This window comes from Culex pipiens, chromosome 2 (genome assembly GCF_016801865.2).
Source record: "Culex pipiens pallens isolate TS chromosome 2, TS_CPP_V2, whole genome shotgun sequence".
In the NCBI taxonomy this organism is placed as follows: Eukaryota; Metazoa; Arthropoda; class Insecta; order Diptera; family Culicidae; genus Culex; species Culex pipiens.
In genome coordinates, this window is record NC_068938.1 from 182,912,352 (window position 1) to 182,929,861 (window position 17,510).

The following is a 17,510-nucleotide window of genomic DNA, read 5'->3' on the forward strand; positions in this document are numbered from 1 at the left end:
TTTATGAGATCCGGCGAAAAAAAATAATAGTTTTTGGACCAGGTTTTTAATTTTTTGAATTTAAAAATATCTGAATTGGATTAAATAAATTTTAATATTATAAAATTTTGAAGGCTCTAAATTTTTACATTTTTAGTTTTCAAGTCCTGCGGTTTAAAATTTGGATTTTTAAGTCCTGCACTGCCGTTCTACGCATAATTGTCCCATGTTCAAAAAAGGGCAACTGAGAAAAACGTGATTGAAATTTTTCGATCGATTTCTGTGTTTCTACGCATAATTGTCCCGTGGGTCCCTATTCGCCCTATATGTCCCTAATCACCCCGGTTAACATTTTATCACCCTTATTTGTAATCCTCTTGCAGGTAAACAAGTAAACAAGATAAAATTCTTCGTAAAACTCATGATTTCGTGATAGAAACTACTTGGTGGGACAATTATGCGTAGAAGTACAACGATGAGACAAACAGACTTGGTGTTGTTTTCAATGATTTTCTGAACAAAGTACTAGATTTTATGTGTTTATCAAAAAGTATACGTAAAACTAAACTTAAAAATGATAAAATGTCAGAATCGTCCAAAAATGACATGGGACAATTATGCTTAGAACGGCAGTGCAGTGGAGTCGCAGGTAGGCAGTTGGACTCACAATCCAAAGGTCGTCAGTTCGAATCCCGAGGTGGATGGAAGCTTAGATGTAAAAAGAGGGTTGCAATTGCCTTAACAATCAAGCCTTCGGACAACTAGTTTCGAGTAGGAATCTCGCAATCGAGCGAACAATTTGATTTGATTTTTTCAATCAGAAGAAGATTTATTCGCGAATCTCATTGTTAGCACCACTTGAATTGATTTATTTGGTTTTGTTTGTTTTTATCCGCAAAGTGTCAGCTCATTTTTCGACGTGTCTCGTGACACCTGCCAGTGTAGTGATGAAATCGGTATTCTGCCGAAAAATCCAGATGTTTTTTTTTCAGTTTTATTTTACATTGTTATTTCATGTTCTGTTCCAATTTTTTTTTCCTTTATGAGCTTCGAAAGATTTTCTATTTTTGAAGATTCTTTAATGGAGCACTTCCATTCGAGCAGTTTTTTCTTTTTTCCACAATGTATTTCTTATGGAGCGAACTTTCAAAAACTGCTCGACTGCGGGTGCTCCATTGCTGTTGGAAAATAATTAAAAACAGCAAATAGGGTATTTGTGGAGTTTTATTTGAAAAGGTCCAATAAACCAAATTTCCAGTTTTTGCTTTTTGTGTGTTTTAGAAACCGCCTTGAGTCAGGGGTATTAAAAAACATCCAAAAAGCAAAAACTGAAAATTTGGAGTATTGGACCTTTTTAAAAAAAAACTCCAGATTTGTCCCTATTTTGGGCCTACTAAGCAGAGCGCACTTTTATTTTGATGTATTCTCAAAGGCTGTTACAGGCAGCCTAGTTTGTTTTACATGAATAAACTGGGTTTTTAATGTTTAATTAATGTGCCTATTTTCGACCCACCTTCTGATTGGTTGAAATTCCGAAGCACGTGGCAAACTTTTTTGACGTACGGTTCAGCCCTCAAAAAGTACGTTCACCAAACATGCCAAATCGTTGTGCGGTTTCAAGCCACAAATCATTAGAATGATTTGTTCAACCAGTAACAGTTAAATTAAGTGCATAAATTGCCTGACATAATTTATTTCATTAATTTATTGCGGATTTCAGAGACATGGTGTCGATCCAAATCCCAAAATAAAATTCCCTGACTTTTCCCTGACCTCTCCAGGCCACCAATTTTTTTTTCATTTTCTATTTTTTACTAACATATTGTTTAGAGCGTTTTTATGGTTACATGCATTTCCCTTTTTGAATATTGGAAATTTAGGATATTGAAAAACTTCAATGACATTTTTATTTTTTTTTTTTTATCGATGGATTCTGCAAAAACTTAAAATCATTTTTTTTATTTTATCAACCATTTTAAATGTTGCCCTTTACCAAAAAATCTAGAATTTTTCTTTGAAAAGGTCCTATTAACATATGAAACACAATAGCTTATATGAACTTTTTTAAAAAAAAAACTCTAGACATAATTAATAATTAAAATTGTTGCAAATTTCAAATAGCGATGAGTTAATTTCACTTCATTTCCCAAAGTAAATTAAAAGTTAAAAGTTTTCAAAAAAAAAATCAATTGGAAATTTGAATTAATGTTAGAAGTCATGTTTAATTTTAAAATGGTTGCCTTTGGCAGAATTCAAACGAATTAGGCCAATGCCATTTTTGATTATATTTTTATAAAAAAAAAAAACTAAAGGTTTTGGAGACAAAAACTTGAAAAAACATGTAATTTTGCAGAACCTTAAGAAAGATTTAGAAAAATGAAAAAATAAGAAAAATATACAATTAAGTGTAAATTTTTCAAGCACATGTTTACGGTTTTAAAAAAGTTCTAGGTTTTTTTCAACAATGTTTGTATTTAAAGTAAACAGTTTTCTGGATATTTGAAAAAAAACAGCTTCTTAAATAATTTTACAAAAAAATATTTTTGCTATAAAATTAAAAAAAAAAGTTTTCTACTTTGACCAGAGCCTACAGACGATCAATCACGCGATCAATACATTTTATAAGAATAAAAACAAAATATAACCTGCTCGAGCTTTTCGAAAAGTCATTATTTATCAAACTTAGATATTTGGGTGTTTTGGAATAGATTCCAAATCTAAGCTCGATCTGACCACGGGAACTCCACCTTGTAAGCCCTTGAATGTTGTTTGGGAAAAATATGTAAAATGTAGTTGTACAATCCCTTAAATCTCGGATGCTGGATCTTAATTAAAGTTGAAACAACTTTTCCGAAGAGACCATATTTTATAAATTCTTGAAATCTCAAGTTCCTTTATTCAGGGTTGTTACGGAGAAATCGTAAAAAAATATCCGCGCCATCCCAAAACCCAATCCACGTAAAATCCACGTTATTTTAAGAAAAATATTTTTGCGACAAACATATAAAAAGTTTAATAATAAATTCAATTTTGTAATCTCAGAACGCAGAATCTTGGAACGCTAAAAAAAATATTTTTGCTAGGATTAGGTAAACTAGAGGGAAAGCCAAAACAAACATTTTGGCAAAAAAAAAAAACAAAAATTTCTACATTTAGAAATTTAAATCTAAAAACTGAATCAAAACTAAATAAGAAAAAATAAAAAAAAATTTAAATTGTCGTAAATCCTCGATCTTGAGATTTTAAATTTAAGATACAGTTCATACTCGATGATCTTACCAAAGCGTCACTTAGAAAAATCAAAGCAAATTATCCTACATCTTCTTCTCAAAATTTCTCTAACCGAAAAAAATAACTCCAAAAATACTTCAAATTTTATCAGGTATTCTGTAATCCTAGGAATTTAAGAATTTAAGAATTTAAGAATTTAAGAATTTAAGAATTTAAGAATTTAAGAATTTAAGAATTTAAAAATTTAAGAATTTAATGTTTTGTTTTTTTTTCTTCAAGAATGTTTAAATTTAAAAAAATATTTCTACTGGTTGAATCTCATCTTAAATTCAAAGGCAGAGGCCAGCTTCTGTTACGTCCAATTTAGCTCATATTTGGGATATAAGCACAGTACACCTCCTGGAACATGCCCCAATAATAATTTTTGTTACATCCTAATATCTGTATCTTCAGGAAAAGTTTAAATTATGATTAAGTTTCACAAGATTAAAATTGAATGTATCCAGTATAAAAGAATACTAAATAAGGGTAAAAAACATTACTCAAAACTTAGAAGAAATTAAATATTCATAGTCATTATGTTTAAAAATGAGTTAAGTGTAGTAATACATTTAATTAGGAAATCCTCAACAACTCATTTAAAAAAAATATCTCTTCATAATCTTCATCTTCATCTTTCGACGTTTCTTATTGAGAAAATACAAACAAAAATATTCGGAAGAAAATTCAATTAATAAGAAATCGAAGTTTTTGCACTCAACGAAAAAAAAAATTATCCTGATTCTTGATAATATTTTTCTTTATAAGTTGAAAGTAATTTTATCTCTCTATATTTTTTAAATCAAAATTGCTACCGCGTAACAACCCTGCTTATTCCATAATTTTTTGTTTTATTTCTTTAATTCTTGAATTTAATTCTTTAATTTTTTATTTCATTTCACCACCACTATTTGCTTACATTTTAGATTACACAAACTTTGGATTATTTTTAAATCATAGTTCAGTTTAATTTTGAGAAAAATAAGAATTTAGATAACGAATACTAAAGTGAAATTTTTGAAAATTTTCTCACCTTACAATTTTTTTAGAATTTTAGAATTAGAATTTAAAAATTTAAGAAATCAACAATTCAAAAAATATCAGAATTTCAGAATTTTAAAAATTTAGAATCTTTGAGCTTTAGAATTCTAGACTTTTTTTAAATTTTCAAATGTTCGAATTTTTGAATTTTTGATTTTTTTAATCATTCAATTTTTCTGACAAAATGTATGATTTTCTCTATGGTCTCTATATGCTAAGCAAACGACCAATTTTAGAACACATCTCTGAGGATGGTGGGCAACTGCCTCATATTGTCCCACCCTGTGTGCGCTAGTAATTTGTAATTTTCAGTTGAACGCAAATCCAAAGCAAATATTAATTATTTGATTTTTAAACCTAAACATATTGCAAACAAGCAACGCGCAAAGTAATGCCAAATGCAATTTTTTGTTGCTGTTCCGTTTCTTCGTGACCCTTTTCATAACCTTTTTATATGGAGTTTCGCGTTCCTTCCGGACTGACCAATATAAAAAATTAAATATTATCAATGTTGGCCTGGAAGACATTCAAATACATCATCAAGGGCGAATTTTCAAAAAGAAATGAAATTTTGTAGTAATATTTTTAAGATCATCAAAATTCCCTGACCCAGCTTAAAATTCCCTGACTTTCCCTGACTTTTCCAGGTCAAATAAAATTCCCTGACAATTCCAGGTTTTCCCTGACTTTTCCAGAAATCGACACCATGAGAGATTTTTAGACAATTTTGCAATTTGTGGAAAGCTCTCCAACAAAGTGCACACCTTAAACTACAGCAGAAAAAAACTATTCAAGACACACACCCTAGTTTGAAACTGTTCTAAAGTGGTCGAAAGCAACAAAGCTCAGTCGAGACACGCACCAGGCGAGAGGGGGGGAGGGGGGGGGTAGGATTTCAAGTGTGCAAATATTTGGTGTGCAGATATTTGCAAGGGTGAAGAATTTGGTGCAAAGTGGGCAATATGAGCTTTTAACATAGTTAAATATTTGTTGCGCAGCCAATTAATAAACCCGTACTACGCGAGTTGGGACTTTGAGATGTGAAAGGCGCGCACACAGTCACAGTTTGTAGATGTGTCAAATGGACTATAAAGACAGCCATCGTCTCCAAAAGTAAGAGAGTACGAAAAATTGTTCATTCCGTTTTTTCATATTTAAAAGGAAAAAGTGAATTATTCTTGCCCACCAGACTGAAGCTAATGACTGCAAGTATCATTCCCAAGTGGCAGTTTCCAGCAAATTGACGGTGGAATGCAAAATTTCGTCAAATTAAGTTTGGTAGGCTCAATGTACGTACTAGGCCCAAAATAGGGACAAATTAAGCCATTTTTATTTAGTGGCAAACAAAAACATCTAAAATCATCCTACTATTTAAAAAGAACAAGATAAATGCATAAAAAATTCTTTAACATGAATAAAGAAAAACAAAAACAAGAGACTTAAGGCTTATAAATTTGCTTGGTGGATTTTATTTCACATTACGCTTCGCATTTATTTCAATTCACCGCAAAAAAAAGAGTTCATAAACAAAAAAAATCAAGCCTTTTGATTTATCAACACACCGTTCACAAATACCTGGCAGTAGTCATACGCGTGCATTTCCGGAAAGTCGATCGATGCCAGCGGACACGTGTCGTCCCGGATGAGATCCGTGGTGATGCAGAACTTGCGCAAGTTAGGCAAGCAGGCGAGGACGCATCCAAAAATGATAAAATTACCCTGAAAAGAAAGCGAGTTTTAGATATTGGGACGCTGCTTTGAGGATTCAAGTAACACACCTTGGCAATCGCTTCAGCTTGGAAGTTTTCCGGTCCATCCGGGTTCACGAGGTTGACGTGTAGCTCGACCAGTTTCGTAAGCTTGCTGGAGATTAGCATCAGCTTGGTCGAGAAGCTGGGTCCCTGAATTCGAACCGCGAGGTGCTCCAGGTTCGGATAGGAGTTTACCAGTGCGAGCATATCATTGTTGGTTTCGGGCTGCGACGCCATGCGGAGAGCAGTCAAGTTGGGGAAGTGTTCCACCAGGGCGTCAATGTCCACGAATGTGACGTGATTGATGTCAAGGGTAGTTATTTGGGGCATCGGCAAGGTCGAGCCATCCATGTAGAAATGCACCATCTTGCCGTCCGTACGAAAGGTTTTGAGGTTCTTCATGTCACTCATGTCAGGAACATAATAGTCAACCAACCCGAACAATTCAAACTCCTCAATGTTGGTGTCGGCATCGGTCACCTCTTGGACGGCTTCCGGGTCGCTCATGTGGAATGAGAACTTTCGAAGCTTCGGTAGAGTCTCCAAGAATTCCTTCATTGAGCCTTCCAGCAGCAATTCATCGTCCGCGTCGATTTCAACTTTGAGCGTTTCCAAATTGGGAAACGAGTTTTTGTTACCGCAGATATTGATCAGCGTTTGCGGAGATAGGACAACGTCCAAAGTGACCAAACTTTCGGACAGGTTTTCCAGCACATTCTGCAGCTTGTACATTTTGGCGTTAATTTTCAAGTGCTTCACCGGAGCCATGCTGGCATTGATCATTCTCCGGGTTCCGATCGTCACCTTGTAGTAGGACAGCATCTTCCCCGAAACGAACCAATCCAGTTTTTCCAAATTCTTGAAAGTCACCAGCAAGCGCACCAGCAAATCCTGGTGCGAACACGCCGTTTCCACCTTAATGCTCCGAACGTGCGAGCCATTTTGCCGTTCCAGCTGGGTCTTGTCCCCGAAAAAGTAGTCCCGCCACTTTATGTTCAAGGTCGGAAGCGGCAGCGGACACGCGCTCAGATCCAGATGTTTGTAGGTGCGATGTTCGTGCAAGTCATCGCACCCTTCCGGACGGAATCGGAAGCGGTCGTTTAGGAAGTGAAAGATCGTCTGGTTCCAGCGGTGACAAACGAGGGACATTTGCAGCAGATCAGTGTGGCCGAGGTGGCGGAAGATTCGCCAGAGAAGCTGAGGGGAGAAAAGAAAAGATTGGTTCCGGAAGGATCTATTTTGTTTTTATGTGAAACATTTACCTCATTCGGAAGATCGTTGAAATCCGGTCGATAAATTGCGTTTTCTGTGATTCCCTCCATTTTTTTCAAGTAACAAAACGTACTTTTTAACAAATCTTTGCTGTATTTGATTTAACAAATTTTTTTTTTTTTTTTCTTTGCGGTGTCAGTTGACGTCTAAGACCGTTTGTGATCCATCTCGACGCAGGGTGTAAATGTCGGTGAAAGCCGGAACGCGTACTCAGTCTTCTGAGTAGGTCGGGCTTTACTCAGTTTTGGGGTGTGTCGTAGGTTGTTCCGTTTGAGTTGTGGAGTTCAAATTTGTATTTTTGTTTTTCTGACGAATTCAGTTATTTGTTTTAGCTCTGCTTCCACATTGTTTTGTAAAATTGCGCTTAGTGGTGTTACGTATTCCAGTACATCACTCTCGGCTCTTTGGGTGTTCCACGTCGAACAGTCGTACAGCAGATGCTGTAAATTTTCTTGCACACCGCAGTCCGCGCACAGGTCGTCCGCTTCCCAGCCCCATCCGTGTCGCCTTTCTTTGGTGTGAGTATGTCCCGTGCGGATCCTGTTCAGAATTTTCTTTTCTTTCGAGTTTAGGTTTAATCCGTGGCTCCAAAGCTTTCGACCCGGTGTGTTCATGTACTGGAAGTGAGTCGCTCCCTTTTCCGTGGAGATTTCCCTGTACTTTCTGGTCCACGCACCCCAGATTTCCTTTTCTGCCAGCTTGATGGCGTCACCTAGTGTGAGTGTGTTGAATTCAGTTTGCCTTCCCCTTCTGGCTTCCACCGCCGATTCATCTGCTCGTTCGTTCCCGCTTATCTCTTGGTGACTGGGTATCCACTGGATTCTGATGTCCTTTGGGAGCGCTGAGATAAGTTCCTTCCAGATGTCCCAGGCGATGTAGTTTTCCTTTATCAGTGATCCGTTCAGCAACGTAAGGCAAGCCCCTCTCGAGTCGGTCATAATGACCGATTTGTCATAGTCCTTGCCCTTGATCATCCGGACGCCATACAGGATACCCAGCAGCTCAGCGTTCGTGATCGAGAAATTCTCGTTCATTTTCGCTTGGAACACTTCACGGTCCGTGTCGTCGTATACTGCGGCCGCTACTCCGTCCCCAGATTTTGAACCGTCGGTGTAGAGTGTTTTGAAGCCTCCGTATTTCTCCTCTTTGGTCTGCAGAAACTTCTGTTTCCAGAAGAATGAGCTGTACTCCTCTTTGGCCTTTTGTTCCGAAAACAACTTGTGCTTGATCTTGTTCCTAACAGTGGGGTCAACTTGGTTGAGGTCCTTCTCCACCCTGGGATCTTTCGGTTGAAGCTGACACACGACGTCGTTGTGTTTGATGGCAACTCTGGTCAGGAAAGAACCGTTGTCTTCGTCTGAGTTGATGGCCTTCTCGATGAACGGTTGGAGTTGGTTGCTGTGGAACTTTGCTTTGAGGATTTCCTTTAACGCAAGGAGTTCCACCCTGTCCTTAACTGGAAGCTGACCTGTCTCTGCTTGGATGACGTGTATCGGCGTGGTCTTTAAATACCCCATTGCGTACCTCAGGAATGAATTGTGGACCGTTTGTATCTTTTGGATGTTTGTCGTCGCCGCCCCACCGTAGATCGCCGCCCCGTATTCTGTTTTGCTCCTAATCAGAGCGTTTCCTACTTTGACCAGAGATTCTGGACTTGCGCCGCTGTTCTTCCTGCCTAGGAGTTTGATGATGTTTAGCTTTGACGCACCTTTCTCTCTTACCTCCTCGATGTGCTTCCTGAAGATCAGCATTTTGTCCAAAGTGAAACCGAGGTACTTGTGGGTGTTGTTGATTGCGACTTCTTCCTGTCCTATCTTGATGTGCAGATCTTCGTGGTTTTTGTTGGAGAAGACGACAGCCGCGCATTTGCTCACGTTAAGCTTGAGCTTCAGACCATCTAAAACCACCGCTAACTGCTCGAGGAACTTGTTCACTCTCTCAAAGGCTTCTTCCAGGCTTTTACCACTTCCTAACACTGCGAAGTCATCTGCGAACTGGACCAATTCACACCCTTCTTCTTCGACGTCGTGTAGAGGGATTGTGTAGAGGTTGAAGTTGGTGGGTGAACCTGGGCAACCTTGTGGGAGGCCCTCGCTGATCGTTGTTGTTAACTGTCCTCCGGCCGTGTCTAGCGTTATAGTCCTCCTGCTTAGGTACGCGTGCATCCACGATATCAGTTTTCCCGGAATTCCTATGGCCACCAGGGTGCTCATCAGGATGTTCAGATCGACGCTGTCGAACGCTCCGGAAAGGTCCAAAAATACTCCAATCACGTGTCCTTTCTCTGCTTTGACTTCCTTGATCCGGTTGACCACATAGTTCACGCAGGTTGAGGCTGAGCAATTCTTCCGGAATCCAAACGAGAGTTTCGGCAACAGATTTTCTGTCGTTGCGATCTCGTTCAGTCGGTCCTTTACCACGCTGTTTATTAATTTGAGACTGACGTTCATCAAAGCGATCGGTCTTCTGGAAGACGGAAGCTTTGGGTCTCCGCTCTGCTTCGGAATCGGTTTTACTTTTACTTTCCTCCATCTTTCCGGAATTTCTTCGCTCAGGAAGACCTGATTGAGCATTTCACAGATCTTGAGCTGGAGCCCCAGATGCAGCTCTTTGATCATCGCGTACGAGACCCCATCTTCTCCCGGAGCGGAGTGTTTTTTCTTTTTCTTGAGCGTATTGAGAATTTCGTTGGCTGTTATTGGGCTTTCGAACCTTGCAAGCTCCTCCCTCGTACAGGATTCAGGACTGCCCGTCTCTTGAAACTTGCCCTCGTAGTAGTGATTCAAGAACGCTTTCCCCTCCTCTTCAGTCATTTCCGGTTTGGCCGAAACTGACTGGGTGAGCGCAACGTCCAGCCCCTTGACGATGTTCCAAAGTTGTTTGGAGGGCGTAGATTCGTCGATTTGTTCGGTGAGCTTTTGATTGTATTCTCTCTTCGCCTTCCTGATCAGCCGTTTGAGAAGAGCACGAGCCTTCTGGAGCTCGAGTTGGTTGGAGAGAGTTTTTTTGTTGTTGTAGTTCCTTAATTTTTCCCTTTTTATTTCGTACGCTGCCTCGATCTCCTCAGTCCACCACTTCTTCAAGTAGTTAGCTTTTTTGTTGTTGACTACGTAAGAAGCTCCTTCGATGCATTCCTCGAAGATGTTTTGCATCTCTTCCGGGTCGCTGAAGCAATCCGGGTCGGTCTGGTTCAGCAGTTGGATGGCCTTCCCTTGGTTTACCTTGATCGTCTTCTTTGGAAACACCGGAATTTTGCTACAGATCATCGTCGTGATGCACAGGTGGAGGCTCCCAAATTCTTCGTCGACTACCTCCCAAGTCGCCTTTCTGCCTAATCCCGGCGTTGCAAATGAGATGTCCGGAGTTGAGCTCGGTCTGGTTGCCGTGGTTAGGCAAGTTGCCATTTTGTTCTTGTTGAGAAGCACCATGTTGGAAGATGTGATCAGGCTGTGAATAAGGATACCCTTTGGACAGGGCTTGATGTTGTTGTCCCAACTCTGGTGGTGTCCGTTGAAGTCACCGCCTACGAAGATCTCTCCTTCCATATCCTCCAGGGTATCGAAGAGGGCCTTGATGTTGTCTACGCATTCCTTGTGAAGCTCTCTGTTTGGCGGAACGTAGACCGACACGAAGGTGACCGGGTCGAATCCTTTGATGATCTTCACGCCGATCACTTCCACCGGCAGCAACTGTGGCATCCTGATCTCCTCAAACTCCAAACTCTCGTGAACTAGGATTCCGACTCCACCCCAACCCTCATTCCTTCTCTGGCTCGCCATCCTGTACTTCGCCAGTCGGAAGTGCTCGTTCTTTTTGAGCCAAATTTCTTGAAGCAGCGCGACGTGAATTTCATTTTCTCCGAGAAAACGGTGTAGCTGTTCTCTCGCTTCCATCGGTCGAATGCTCTGCACGTTGTTTTGTAGAATTTTCAGCTTCTTACACTCCACTGTTGCTCGATCCTGCTGTTCTGCTTATGCTGTTGTTCGGTGTGTTCCTCTCGACGATATCCTGGATGTTGTTGCCGATCTCCAGGATGAGTTGATCTCTGTCCAATTCTGAGTTCACTTCGTGCACTCTTCTGCCGATTTGGACCAGCAGAAGTCTCAACGGCTGGACCCAAACGTGGTTCCGCGTTTCCGCCAGGAAATCTTTCCGCAATTGGTCCAGGAAGCGTTCGAAATCTGTGGTCCTGAACGGATTTGTCGAGCACTGGCACTCCGTGTTCTCCTTTCTTTGCCCACTCCGGATTGCCTCCGCTGATTCTGCATTTCTTTGTTCCTGCTGGTCTTGTTCTTCGGAAGGTTGGGAGCAAATCCTCGGCCGCGGACGAAACTGTCCAACGGGCTTGCCCGTTCCGTTGCAGTCGCTTTCTTCCTCATCGACCGGCAGATCCGCGAATCGGTTTGTGAGTTTCGGGAACTCACTCTCCGCCTCCGTGTAGCCCACCTGCTTCTTCTTCATGGTCTCCAGGATGTTGCGTCTCCGTTCTCGCTCCGGACAGTCCTTGCTGGAGGCCCGATGCTGCCCTTTGCAGTTCGAACAGCGATCTGCTTCCCCGCAATCCGTCTCTTTGTGGCTCCTTCCACAAATTCGGCAACGATGTCTGCTGGTACACTTCTTGGCGCTGTGTCCAAATCTCCAACAATTTTGGCACTGTCGGATCGGGAAGATGTACAGTTCACATCGGAACGCGCATCCGTAGATTTTCACCAGCCGGGGAACCTTTTCTCCTGCAACTGTAATCCTCAGGCTCGTGGTGTTGACGAGGGTCTCGTCCACCTTCTTCTTGACCCGTTCGACTGCTAGGACCTCTGTCTCCGTCGTTGTGAAGTCCTTCAACTCCTCCTCCCCGAAGTCCTCTGGTACTCCCTTCACAAAAAGAATGGTCCTTTTCGATTTCTTCGGGTTGAGGAACCGAATGTTGTGATTTGACAGATTGAGTGCTTGAAGCTGCCCTTCTGCGCCTGCATTTTCCAGGTCCACTCTGAATCTGAAACGACCGATCTGCGCGATGTCCCCAAACGCCGTGAAACCCTTTTCCGACAGAATTCTTGCCAACTCGAGAGAGTGTCGCGGAAAGCCCTTCTCCGTGTCAACGGGTTCAAGATAGACCACTCGAGCTTCAGTTTCCCCGTTTTTCTGTTGAGTGGGAACCGCTGTGCCCTGTGGAGTCGCTTTTGTGGCTTCTGCATACGTTGTAGCTACGGTCGGTACCGAGCCCTGGCTCCTTCCCGGTTGGACTTCTCCACCACTTCCTGTTCCCGTGGTTAGTTTCTCTGCTTGCGTGCTGTCTGTGCTTCCTTCCAACGTCCCTTTTTCCTTCCCTTTTGCCTTAGCCATCTGTGCCCGCGTTATTCTTCCGTCGACCGGCCAGTTTCCGTTCTTCTTTGGTGCCATTTTTCTTCTTTTTATTTGTCACTTTAACTCGTTTTTTGCTTTTTCTTTCACTAAGATTTTTGTTTGTTTTTTTTTTCTTTTTCTTTTGAGATTCTAACTTAATTTATTCAAGTTCACTTATTTTTTTTTTCTCCGCTCTCCGACAGCTCGACCGATTGCCGTTTCCTCGGGCTTCCGTAATCCGCGACGTATAAAGAATTGCCTCCCGTTTCCGACGGTTTGTCTCTCGACGTCCCACGCACTAACGCGATCCCTCCGCCGCCCTTTGTCTCGCGAATCGATCTCGTCGTTCTCCCGACGTCTCGGACCAACTAATCGCCGACGTTCGAACAAAAACCGCTACTTCCGCCACTTTGCCCACTCCGGGACTGGTCACTACCGCCCGAACGCCCAAAATTCACGAAAACGGGTCGAAATTCCGTCCAAATCTCCGAGGAGGAAAAAAACACGCGTCGACTTCACTCGAGATTCCGCGTCGAATTCCCGTCGGCGAGATTGGGCAAAGTGATGGGGAAATTTGTTTAACCAAACGCCACCAGAAGAAACCCGTCGCCGTACGTGTTTGGTTGCGTTTTCTGACTGTGATTTAACAAATTTTGAAAACTTTAAATTTTGACGTTTCATGTCAAAATAATTTACGCGCCCAAAAGATACACGGTCGTCAAACAAGATTAAGATTTGGGTTATTTAATTTCCTTAAAATTATTTTAAAAACACTGCTACTCAAAACTGAGTAGGTGTACTGGTGTACTGTCTTCGGTACTGCGAAAGTGTGTAATCATACTTGAACTCCAGAGTTTTTTTTGAAAAAGACCTATAAGCTATTGTCTTTCATATGTTTATAGGACCTATTAAAAAAAAACTCGAGAACTGAAAAATCCCATACAAGTGTGTAAAAGTGAACTGAAAAAAGTGTAATGCTGATTCACGCTATAAGGCTTTCTAGGCCCAGTGAAAAAAATATAATTTAACCCAAAAATGACGAACTTCTCGTCACAGTGTCCTGATGCAAACATTGATCGAGCTCGAGCTGTCACTGCCCTGTGAAGTATGTTTCCTGACATATCGAGCGGCCAGTCAAAAAAACCAGCTAGAAGTCGCCTGACAAAAAACTTTTGCTAGAAAGAGATAGGAAACCTGATGCAAACAAACGTCCAGCTGTAATGTAAACATACTTTGAATGTATTGGTGAATCTCTGACTAGAAAGCCTTATATACACGCAAATTCCAGATAACACGGATCCGTGAAAAAAAATTACACAGATTGTTGAACATGTTCTAGCTATCAAAACTGTGTAGTTTTATATTGTGAAAGCAGACAATAATCAAAATACGAAGGCAACCTGTCAAAGCTGTTGCGCAACAGGCTGATGTACACGCTAACGACAAATCACTACATTTTTGTTCGGCGCAGCAGATTTTTTCGCGCATCAGAAGTGTTGCGCACTTTGGTTTGGTGGTGCGCGGATAATAACACAGATCAGTGTAAAAAGTTACACAGATTTCCGATCAGCTTCAAAATCTGGGTAAAAAATTCAAAGCTAAGATGGCGTCGCACTTGCAGCCAATTTTGGTAAGTTTTTTCCTTTGCTCAAAATCTTGGAATATTATTACAATACTTCAATGTTTTTAGACTTTTCAACAAGCTGATCATCATATGCACCGTAAACCCACAGGGAGCAGTGCTCGTATGTGGATTCAAGGTAATGTATCTCATCACTCAGCCAAAATATCTTTTGAAATTCATATGGCAAACCATATATACTTCGAAAACATTCTCATTTTTACATTTCATATGCTTAACATATGGCTTATGATAGATTTAATTTAATTTATAAGGTTCACTTATGACATTCATTAATGTTGTTTATGTGAAAAAGTCATATGGTAAACCATATAAACAGTAAATGTACTATGGCGGAGCACATCAAACAATTGGCAAAGCAGGCTCCAGCATATCTCAGGTTTGTTGAACAGTTTTTATGTTCTTCGTTTGTTCTTAATTTTCAATTCGGTTTGTTTTCAAGTTTTCAGAAAAAAACACCTCGCCTGGAAATCGAACGCCTTCCACCGAGGGAAGGTTTTAGTCCGGCGCGGAAGGCAACATTGACCAGGCCTTACAAGGAAGTTCAGTCCGTCGCGGAGGTTGTTCGATGATCGTCGTGCCTAAGGTCGTGCCTCACCGGAAGTATTCGTTACACTTCCGACGGCTCAACCCATGACCAACCGGAACAGTGTGCAAATGCGACAGTCAAGTCTGGTGGAGTGTCAGTGTGTCCACGGCCGCCGGTACCAGTGTAACCCGAGATGAGCTTCAAGTTTGGGGGAAGAAAGATCAACAGCAGCAGAGTGCGGAAAAGTAAATCGTCAAATCGGTAAGTTCGATCAAATTAGCTTAGAACTTTTCATTTCATTTCATTTTATTATTCTGGATCACCTTGTCCACGGCCAGCAGCAACGAACGCGATCGCTGATTGTCCCGCAGCACACGACGTCAAGTGGGAAAAGTGTGCTAATTGCTGGGATCTCAAGCTGGAACAATCTACCAACAGAAGTTAAGGTCAAACCAACTTTATCAGCATTCAAAAGTGCTTTGAGAAGTCATTTACAAAACTAGATCTAGGTGTTAATTTGTTTCGTTTATTTTGGATCTAAAGTAATCATCACAACGTCCTTCCTTAACCTGATACAAAGTGTTATACTAACAGGCTATCGTTTCCAATAAATTACAAATTACAAATTACAATTACAAATTAGGTTGCTTTAACAATTACATTTGTGCAGTTGTTATCCTGAGCTTAGAACTTAGCTTAGCTTAGCTTAGAACTTTTGAATTACCATCTTTTTTTCATTTCTTTGCAGTCATCGGAAGCATCTCAAGCCCCTAAAACTACTGAGATCACCTCTTCAGAAACCTGTCTCACGGGGCTGCGGACAGGCAATCGATGAAGACGCCGAAAACAGCACCGCTGACATAGACCGCTCGATGCCCAACAGCGTGAAAAAAGTGAGCGACTACAAAGCCGATGAAGTTTGAAGGACCGCGAAGGCGGCCCTCCGGCGCGGAACGTATCACCCGCTAGGAAGGCAACTTTGACCACGAAGTTCAGTCTTCACTTCAGCCAGTCGCGGCGGGCGTTTCCGGAACGCAGACCGGCCGTAAATAGGACTCCCCTGAAGAAAGCTGTTAAGACGACGAAACCTCGCCAGAAGAGATGTTGCGAATGTTGTTATGTATTATAATTTGATTGAAATATATTTTGAAACTTTGTAGCATTTAATAGGTGGAAAAATCTCGGGAAAAATCATAAGTTTGCCATATATCTACCAAAAACTATAGGCTTCTCATATTAAAATTATATACGGTTTGCTTATGAAAGCAACAATTTATCATATATTACGTCTATAAGGTTATCTTATGGAAAAAAATCCATTGATTGATCCTATAAATTCTATATGGTTTGTGTATGGAAAAAATCTATAAGGTATCCTTATGGCTGGGATGGATTGTTTTGGCTGAGTGTAAATATTTGCTTGGTAATCCTAACCTAACTAAAATTTTATTCAAGTTGTCTCACACAGCATTCCTCCGACGTGGTGCTTTAGCGGTACCTCGGAAGTCCAGATCCCCGGAATACGAGCCCGCGCCAACTGTTTTCCCAGTTCCGGTTCCGAGCGGGGAGTTCTATAGACAGCACAAGTAAACAAGTAAGTTTGATCCCCGAGAACTAAAATTACGAAAGTCCATACATTTTTGGCAGGTTGCTCAAACGAAACCATAACAACGTTTTTGCCCAGGTATTTAAAAACGTGGGTTTTATAGAAAACCTAGATGTATATGTATATGTTTTATATAGAATTTCCAGAGTTATTATATACTTAGTAGTTAGTAAACTTTATGTTCAATCCAAATTATTTTTTTTATCAGTCAAGGATCCCTATTTGGAGTTGGGAGACTGGATTTATGGTGATTTGTAAACAAATAACATTATTTATGTGAATTTTTCAAAGGGTGTACAAACTTTTTTTGCACTTTTTTTTATTTCTGTATTAGTATTTGTTATATAACTTTTTATGGAAATCATCTTTTCATGAGCTTTTTATAGCAAAATGTTCGGCATGAGTTTCTGAATAAAACGTAGTACTAGGTTTCTGTCAAACTTTAAATTGTTTACAAGTTTCATCACAAAATGTGCATAGTGCCCAAGGGGTGTAAATACTTTTTTACATACTGTATTTTTTACTTATATTGACCTGGAAAATCAAAATTAGATTCTGAATTAAAATTTTTAAATTTTTATCTGGATTCTAAGCAGAATTTTACCCAGAATCTGTGTAAAATTTTACCCAGAATCTGTGTAAAATTTTACACAGATTTGACAGACAACGCACAGTGGGAAAAAAGGACCCAAAAAATTACCGCAACATGATTTCGTGCAAACCATCGATTGCTATACATCAAAAGCTTCGTTTTTGCACCAGGAACAATAATCCGATGAAAAATCGCACTGCATGGACCGGTGGCCGGAGTACAGACCACCGGAAGATCCGGATTTTTGGAAAATTGTCAGATTTATCCAATTGTGAACTGATAAGCTTTCTTCTACCATGAATAGTCACGCAACACAATCCTAGAATAATTTTAAATACCATAGGACCCATCGGATCCAGTTCCATCAATCTCCGGTGGCCACATCAGGAACCGCATAAGGAAACAGCGTAAACTAGTCATGCGACGTATCAAATTTCTTAATTTTGGATGGAGAGTATCCTTAAAATGTATTTTTACCTCCGGTGACC

The 17,510-nt window shown here is 40.5% G+C and overlaps 2 protein-coding genes across 2 annotated transcripts; both read right to left on the bottom strand.

The window, feature by feature from the left end:
• Positions 1-5,733: 5,733 nt before the first annotated feature.
• On the bottom strand, positions 5,734-7,437 carry LOC120429249 (uncharacterized). The gene is made up of 3 exons (XM_039594463.2): positions 7,304-7,437; positions 6,069-7,238; positions 5,734-6,009 (listed from the first exon to the last, which is right to left on the bottom strand). The coding sequence occupies exons 1-3, from the start codon at positions 7,361-7,363 to the stop codon at positions 5,827-5,829; spliced, it is 1,413 nt and encodes a 470-aa protein (XP_039450397.1). The 5' UTR covers positions 7,364-7,437; the 3' UTR covers positions 5,734-5,826.
• Positions 7,438-11,249: 3,812 nt separating this feature from the next.
• On the bottom strand, positions 11,250-12,710 carry LOC120428934 (uncharacterized). Its single transcript, XM_039594085.1, has one exon. It carries the CDS (start codon positions 12,708-12,710, stop codon positions 11,250-11,252), a length of 1,461 nt encoding a protein of 486 aa, XP_039450019.1.
• Positions 12,711-17,510: the final 4,800 nt, after the last annotated feature.

What these genes read in the sequence shown, in the direction of transcription:
- LOC120429249 (XM_039594463.2), bottom strand. Translation starts at nt 7,363, where the DNA reads ATGGAGGGAATCACAGAAAACGCAATTTATCGACCGGATTTCAACGAT. An exon ending in TCAACGATCTTCCGAATGAG is followed by an intron (nt 7,239 to 7,303) that starts GTAAATGTTTCA and finishes TTCTCCCCTCAG; the next exon opens with CTTCTCTGGCGAATCTTCCG. An exon ending in AAGCTGAAGCGATTGCCAAG is followed by an intron (nt 6,010 to 6,068) that starts GTGTGTTACTTG and finishes CTTTCTTTTCAG; the next exon opens with GGTAATTTTATCATTTTTGG.
- LOC120428934 (XM_039594085.1), bottom strand. Translation starts at nt 12,710, where the DNA reads ATGGCACCAAAGAAGAACGGAAACTGGCCGGTCGACGGAAGAATAACG.